The sequence below is a fragment of the Poecilia formosa genome, unplaced genomic scaffold (genome assembly GCF_000485575.1).
Source record: "Poecilia formosa unplaced genomic scaffold, Poecilia_formosa-5.1.2 Scaffold608, whole genome shotgun sequence".
NCBI lineage: Eukaryota > Metazoa > Chordata > Actinopteri > Cyprinodontiformes > Poeciliidae > Poecilia > Poecilia formosa.
In genome coordinates, this window is record NW_006800547.1 from 173,061 (window position 1) to 180,844 (window position 7,784).

Sequence of the window (7,784 nt, forward strand, 5' to 3'; positions counted from 1 at the left end):
CTGGCGCTCAGTGACAGAGGTTAGGATGACAGGTGTTGGATTGAAGTTGATTTTATTGTCTCTTTGATTTGATATTTGCATCTGTTTCTTGCTACTGCTGAACACCATGTGAGCCCCTCATCCTAACCGCATCACCCCTTCATCCTAACCGCATCACCCCTTCATCCTAACCCCATCACCCCCTCATCCTAACCTCATCACCCCCTCATCCTAACCCCATCACCCCTTCATCCTAACCCCATCACCCAACCCTTAAATGAGCAAACAGTCCCTGGTGGACATTCTGTATCCTCTGATAGGTGTAACTAATCATGGTGTTCAAATGAATAAACCAACAAGGTGTAACTACTGGTGGTTTAGCAAAACAAAGAAGATAAAAATATCTCCTCTGCGATTTGTAAACCAAAACACAAAATCCTAACCTGGGCAAACTTTAAGAGCATGTTGTGAAAATGAGAACGACCGTTAGCAGGTCTAATCTGGGGAGTTCTGTAACTCGGGTGGCTGGTGAGCTAACCCATCGACCAGTTCCTAATGATTTTCACCAGAACCAGTGGACTGGGTTTGGACCTGTAGTGACCTGGTTCTGACCCAGTTTATTGTCTGGATCTGGAATAATTCGGGATAAAAAGCATTTGACGAACCTGGAGGGAACCGGGCTTTAGGTTCTGATCCAGGAGGTTAAAGAATATAGATAGTCACACACAGTCAGCTGATTTGCTTCACTTTATTAAAGCTGTGGGTTCAGGCATAAATACCGAGGAGCTACAGCGCCCTCTATCAGGTCAAACTGGTACAGCAGGACGGAGGTAGAGCTCAGGAGCAGCAGGACTGTTGGTCGGTTCTGGATTAGACGACCCGGTGGAGCCCAGCTGCAGGTCAGTAGAAATGAATGAATGAATGAATGAAAGAATGAATCTGTGTTCTCAATTTGAGGATGAAACTTTCTTAGATGAACCATTTATGACGTTTGTTAAATAACCTCTGAAATGAAAGCAGCTGATCATAGTGAATGACTTCTGACTGCAACTGAACACCAGAACCAGAACCAGTTCTGAGTATCCAATGAGAGACTGCTGATGGACGAGCCGTCTCACCTGACCAGGTGAGTCCTCTCAGGTTAAACTGAGCTTGGTGGATTCATGCATGTTAGTGAAGTTATGATAATTAACAGGTAAATACAAATTAATATAATAAAAATACACTTAAAATCAGACTGAGGCTCAACACTGTAGCCTTGCTGTCCTATCCTGTAGTTATTATTATATTATTATGATGATGATTATGGTAGTAACTGTAGTATTGTGGACATTTTGTAGCTCAGTGGAGCAGCAGCATCTTCTCAGTCTGGGTGTTTTGCTCTCATCCGTCCTCTTGGGGGCGCTCTGGGTTTCAGCCACACATGGTCACAAAGAGCCACTGTGGAGAAGCAACAGAGAAACAGTGAATGTCAGGCTATGGTCAGGCGCCCCCTGGTGGCTACATTTCCTATCTGTTGTCATGGAAACGTCAGTTCATTGGAGTCTCACTGGATATCTAGAATCAGTTCATTAGAATGATCCGTTCATCAGATCACACAGTTCATTTTGACAGAACAGCGCCTTCTCCAGCACAATCTGCGTACTGCATTATTCAGAACCCGATCCTTTTCCGCCGTGACCAGAACCTGGAAGACCTGCCTAGCAGGACGCCGACCTCCTCCCAGCTGAGAATGAATCATCCAGTGAAGTGATTCGCTTCAGTTCGTTCACTCATCGGCGGTGACCGCTTTAAAAAATTTAAGAAGAAAATAAGTTCGTACCATCTTCAAGACTGTAATGCTAAGTAACATTATTTTTAACTATATTTTTATTTTTTTCAATTACTTATGTAAGTTTCACATTATTCCAGCAACAAAAAGGATTTTGTGTATCTCACTGCTTAATAAGTTAACAGTGAGCTGGTGAAACTAGATGAATAAATGAAAGTCTGATGCTGGAGAAGTAAGCTAGCAATATTTATGCTAGCGATATTAAAGCTAGCAATATTTATGCTAGCAATATTTATGCTAGCAATATTTAAGCTAGCAATATTTATGCTAGCAATATTTATGCTAGCGATATTAAAGCTAGCAATATTTATGCTAGTGATATTAAAGCTAGCAATATTTATGCTAGTGATATTTATGCTAGCGATATTTATGCTAGCAATATTTATGCTAGCAATATTTAAGCTAGCAATATTTATGCTAGCGATATTTTTGCTAGCAATATTTAAGCTAGCAATATTTATGCTAGCGATATTTTTGCTAGCAATATTTATGCTAGCGATATTTTTGCTAGCGATATTTTTGCTAGCAATATTTAGGTTAATAATAACAGAAGGAAAAAGTCAAGTTAATATCATCCAATCAGGTGGAAACGCCTATTCAGTACCTTCATCCAAGATGGGAATGACCAGAGTGGTTTGGAATCATCAGTCAGAAAACAGGACATGACATCGGCTAACTGGACCAAGTCCAGAGGGCCAGAACCAAGTTGTAAAGTAAAAGGACAGAACAAGGTTTGGTACCTCCATGAGGTTCATCTCCACAGTTCCAGTCCCGTCTCTGTCCAGACCCTGGAAGATTCCTGACCAACAGACTCCAACAGGTCAGTTCAGAACCACATGAACAGAACCGGCTCATGGATCAGGGTGTGGACTTACTGAACATGGTCTCCAGTTTCACCAGGCAGCAGGTGAAGTTGTCGAAGTCGATGATCTCATTGTCGGCGTATCGAGCGATCAACATCTGATACAGCTTGTTGTTCAGTTTGAACCCTGCAGATGGAGCACATCCCGGGTCAGGTCTGGAGAACCAAGCTCAGTCCAACCCAAACTTCTTCCGGGAACATAAAACTCACCGCCGTTTTCCAGCGCCAGACGCATCTCATAAGAGTTCATGCAGCCGGACTTATCCAGATCAAAGTCTCTGAAGATCCCCTGGAACACAACATTATCTCCTGAAAATCTAAACTGGACCCAACAGGTCCTTAACCCTGACCCGTTTGGGTCAGAACCAGCCTGACTACTCCACTGACTCACCAGCCACTTCCTAATCTTGTTCCAAAGAATCTGAAACTCCAGCAGACCGAGCCGAGCGCTGCCGTCTTTCTGAGCTCCAGTTAAGGTCTACCTGATCCAGACCCGGTAATGTGTTCTGACCCGGCCAGAACCTCGTTCAGGCCGGGTCAGAACTGACCCTGTCATTCAGAGGGAGGATACGTCCATAAGGCTGACCATGGCCCGGCAGGACTCCATGCTGAATCCATCCGTCTGCAGGTCTCTGTCTGCAACAAGACACAAGAAACAAGAAGCATCTTCAGGAAGTGGAACCTGAAACCTTCAGACTGTGATGTTCTGGATCTACCCTGCAGACCCACAACATCTCCACCCAGTGTACACCTGGTAGATTCTTTTATGTGGAACCTGATTGGCTGCAGAAACATGGATAACCCGCCCTACACATGCATTTTTCAAAAAGACTCACGTTTGGAGACGACCCTGTTGAGGACGGTTCTGAGCTCCCGCACTGAGATCTCCATGTCCTGAGGACAGAAAGCAAATAGTGAGCAGGTTTCTGAGCATGCTCAGAGCTGAGCAGTCACTAAAAGAGCCTGAGGATTTGAACTCACGTCTCCAGACAGCTGAGCAAACAAAGACCTAAAGGAGTCGTCAATGTCATGCTCAGAGATTTCCTCCTATGAACACCAAAGGGAACATCAGCCCAACAGAATATCTTTAAAAAAAACAGCAACATCATCTCCAGTGACGTCAGACCACTTTTTTCAGTAACGACTAATCGAACGCGTTGCTTTTTCACATCCAGTAGTCTGATTTTGTGACCATTAAACAATCAGTTCAACCTTATAAGTGGAGACACATAGTTGATGCTACCATTATAAAATAACTTGCAATGAAGTTTTGGCAAACCTCAAAGTAATTTTCAGAGGTAGCAGAGCGTTGCTGTTAGCAGCTGCTCAAAGTAACTACAAAAGTTACTTTTAATGTAACTTAGTTACTTTCCAAATCAAGTAGTCAGTAATCTAAGTTGCTTTTCCAAGGAATAATCAGTAATCCAATTAGTTACTTTTTCAAAGTAACTATGTTGTCACTACTCATCTCTCACCTCCTCATCCAGGTTTGCCACCAAGACATCGTCCATGTCCCTGCAGAGGTTCACATGAGCATCAACCAGAGAAGAATGAAAACCAGAACCAGACCTTCTCCGGTTTTCTCAGACTCACTCGGTCTCGGACTGTTTCTCAGTGAAAACCCTGAGGACAAAGTCTGCCTCCTTCGAGGGTTCAAATGTAGACGGGACGATCAGGTACTCTCCGGGTGGGAGGCGGAACCTGGAGCTCACCTCCCGCAGGTTGATGAAGCTTTCAGAGCGAGCGCAGGAGGAGCGGCGCAGGAAGAAGTCCTTCTTCATGTGGACACCTGCAGAACCTCGGAACTGCCAGATGACCGGATGGAGAGCATCAACGTCGTTCCCAGAAACCGTACATATGAAATAAATTATAAGAACTGACCTCCTTGGGAATCTGCGAATGAGACAGAAAGAAGAAATTCTGAAACACTCAGAGTCAACAGAACTGTCTGTAATGATGAAAGTGAGTAACCGGACCTCAGTGCGGTCCTACAGGACCGACTCTGACGTTTGCTTCAATCTGATCTTACAGTAGGTGATCGAATCAATCACCAGCAAACACAATGAACCAGACATTCCTGCTGTGTTCCAGCGAAAGGCTGAAGGAGCACCAAAGTACCAAAGGCACCAGGTGATGGCCAACCAAACACCGAGGACTTCCTGTCCTGTGGGTGAACGTCCAAAGGTTCCTGCATTTGCTAAGAAGGTTGATTCACTCTGACTGCTACTTCCTATGACATTTAGTCTCCTGAAGTTGGTTTGATCAAGAGTTTTCCAGGCTGCTGGAGGGAAAACCAGACCTAGATCCAGAGTTCCTTCACAGTCCATTGGAAACAAAAGGTTCTCCAACCAGACCCGCTTTAATCAAACTCTAGATCGTTTGCCTGGGAAATCCGGTTTGTTAGGGGAGATCTGAATGCATAATCGAACTGTGATATGGATGAAAAGCGCAAACTCTGGTCCACCTACAAACCTCTGTCTTCTTCAGAGGTTTTTGTGTCGTTTCCCCTCCTGGCCTGTGCAGCGCCCCCACAGGCCAGGAGGGGAACAAGTTGGTTTGACTCAGAGCAGAGAAAGAACCACAGCAGCTGGAGGTGGAGCAGATGATGGAGCTCTGGTTCCAGTAGAACTGGGTCGACTGGACCATCAGGAGGGAAACGGCTTTAGGGCAGCGTTTCTGGCAAGGTGGTTAGTTTTCATGCAGTTCTCAGAGAACGTGGTGGTTTTTGTGGTAGTAGAAGAAATGTTGCAATACTCTAGCAGCTCTAACCTCATAGATGGCGAAGCCGATGGTGTGCATGTCCTGGCCGTGGCGGCGGAACTGGCGGCGGTCCTTCTGCATCAGAGCCACCAGGAAGCTGCAGGCGGCCTCGTCATCCTCAGGGTCATCGTCCTCCTCTAGAAGAGTGATCTTGTACTGAGGGTTGATCCAGAAGGTGTCTGCAGGTAGGCATCATGGGAAATGAAGTCTGATCAGAGACAGGTTTATGACTGTGGTGCAGCTGAAGGTTCTAGACCAGGGGTCCCCAAACTTTTTCCTGCGAGGGCCACATGACTGTTCCCTTTTCTGGTCGGGGGCCGGTCTTACTTTTTCGAGAAAGAAACCTTAGAAAAGTTTTGTTGACGGGGGTGGGAGGGGGGATTGGATTACTGCCAACGACATATTCGCGTTTGTAGATAGATTTTTACCCAGAATGCAAATCGAAAAAAACCGTGAGCGAAACGGTGACTGGTGCTGACTAGTATATATTCCATTGAGGGAAACTGAGTTTCATATCTGCTCAAGAGCCCCCCTGGTGGTTGAAGAAAAATCCACATATATATGAAAAAAAAACACTGAATGCTCTCTGGTATTGTTCAGGGGGCCGGACCAAATGAGGAGGCGGGCCGGATCCGGCCCGCGGGCCGTAGTTTGGGGACCCCTGTTCTAGATCCTTTATCCTCACTGGGGTGGTTCCTGCAGCCTCCAGCTGTGCTTCCTTTCCTCCAGCTGCCCTCGTATGTCACGGTGGTCCAGAAGCTGGTGGCATCCTGACTCAGTGCATCTGGAGTCAGGTTGCAAATCTCCAGACGTGAAAACTGATGCAGAAACTCCTGGAAGGACATCCTGACACAGAAGAACATCAACCCGTTGGGACATTCTGGAGTTAAAGGACTTGGACTGCCCAGTACCAACCTACCAGAACTCTCCATCCTCCATCTTACACAGCATCTCATCCTTTTCTGCAGAATCGATGGCGTTCCACTCTGAGGAGCTGAAACATCAAGATTCCCATTGATGATCCAACTCAAACCTCTTGTTCTCCCTTTCTGTGGAGCACTGACCTGTCGCTCCAGGCTCCGGTCCACTCCACCTGACCCCAGGGGTTCCTGATCCGGATCAGACGCTCCTGCCGCCCGCGGTACTCCAGCTGCAGGAGAAACCAAGAGACAACAAGCATCAGTTGGCTCTGGTCCAGCATCCAGACTGTAGCACCAGGTTGTCTAACCATGACAGTGAGAGCAGCTCTGAGCTCACCTGTCTGACACCAGTCACTGAGTAGGCGTGGCCTTTCACCAGCTTCTTGAAGGTAATGGCCTCCATGTCAAAGGCACTGGTGATCTGAGGACAGAGCACCCTTAGTCACCTTCAACTCACTCAGACTTAGTTTGTTTCTAAAGGAGGCCCAATGGACTCTGGGGTCCGGGAGATACTGGAGGCTGACTGGAATAAGTCCAGCAGGGACTCACATCTATGGAGCATCCCAGCAGAGATCCTCTCTCCAGAGCTTTGCCCATGATCCGGTAGAGATCTCTGGGAGCTTTTTTCAGCTCATACATCTCCGCCACGCCTCCAGTAAAGTCCTCAAAACCTTCAGTGGTGCTGCCGCCGGACAAGGCCTCGTACGAGCCATTCAGCCTCAGAAAACACAAACAGGGGTGGATGGTTGGATGGATGGTTGGATGGATGAACAGGTGGATGGACAAATGTATGGATGGTTCTAGTTCTTACTTGGCGTAGGCCTTCTCCAGCAGGGCGCTCCAGAACTCGCTTCCCTCAGCTGAATGGACAAACAGCAGCTCTCCATCTTTAACTGGCAGCCGGTCGTCAATTACCACGTCCACCCACTCGCCAAACTGCCAGAACTGAGGACAGAGAGGAGGACGGACAGACTGAATCCAATCCTGTCTAATAAATTCAGATTTGTAGAATCAGCACTGAACCTCTGTGACGGCCTAGTCCAAGGATCCAGGCCTGCAGGGCCGGTGACCTGCTAATGACCTGATGATGAAGCAGAGACAAACCTGCAGTGCACCAGCCCTACAGGCCTGGAATGGAGCTCTCTGGTCTAGTCCTTCCTCCTCCAGGTCAGGGGGCGTGGCCTGCTGGCAGGTAGAATCTCACCTGGAAGTGGAAGATGCCGGCGTACAGGTGGCTGAAGTCCTGGCCAGGAGGAACCACCCGATGAAGTAGCTGCTGGTTGAGAGTCAGAGATCCGATAGCAGCCAGCAGCCAGCAGTCGCCTGGAGGGAACAGCGAAAGAAGTTAGCAGTCGCTTCACTTGGCCAGGAGAGAAAAGGAGAGAAAAGGTGAGAGAAGGAGAGAAAAGGTGAGAGAAGGTGAGAGAAGGAG

At 47.2% G+C, this 7,784-nt stretch overlaps 1 protein-coding gene across 3 annotated transcripts in view; it reads right to left on the reverse strand.

Moving 5' to 3' along the window:
* Window positions 1-708: 708 nt before the first annotated feature.
* The window catches only part of LOC103130122 (calpain-1 catalytic subunit-like), a 12,693-nt gene continuing 5,617 nt past the window's right edge, over window positions 709-7,784 (reverse strand). The window contains exons 4-22 of one of the 3 annotated variants that reach the window (XM_007541441.2): window positions 7,557-7,675; window positions 7,164-7,297; window positions 6,902-7,070; window positions 6,690-6,773; window positions 6,497-6,582; window positions 6,352-6,426; window positions 6,118-6,278; window positions 5,442-5,611; window positions 4,554-4,565; window positions 4,266-4,477; window positions 4,148-4,187; window positions 3,654-3,719; window positions 3,509-3,566; window positions 3,244-3,308; window positions 3,064-3,132; window positions 2,883-2,961; window positions 2,686-2,799; window positions 2,551-2,609; window positions 709-1,419 (exon numbers count right to left, since the gene is read on the reverse strand). In XM_007541441.2, coding sequence (XP_007541503.1) covers window positions 1,393-1,419; window positions 2,551-2,609; window positions 2,686-2,799; window positions 2,883-2,961; window positions 3,064-3,132; window positions 3,244-3,308; window positions 3,509-3,566; window positions 3,654-3,719; window positions 4,148-4,187; window positions 4,266-4,477; window positions 4,554-4,565; window positions 5,442-5,611; window positions 6,118-6,278; window positions 6,352-6,426; window positions 6,497-6,582; window positions 6,690-6,773; window positions 6,902-7,070; window positions 7,164-7,297; window positions 7,557-7,675 — 1,799 coding nt within the window. In that variant the 3' untranslated portion in view covers window positions 709-1,392. Of the gene's footprint in view, window positions 1,420-1,843; window positions 2,610-2,685; window positions 2,800-2,882; window positions 2,962-3,063; window positions 3,133-3,243; window positions 3,309-3,508; window positions 3,567-3,653; window positions 3,758-4,147; window positions 4,188-4,265; window positions 4,478-4,553; window positions 4,566-5,441; window positions 5,612-6,117; window positions 6,279-6,351; window positions 6,427-6,496; window positions 6,583-6,689; window positions 6,774-6,901; window positions 7,071-7,163; window positions 7,298-7,556; window positions 7,676-7,784 lie in introns of those variants that run through there. The other 2 variants (XM_007541440.2, XM_007541442.2) reach the window with 2 other exon arrangements.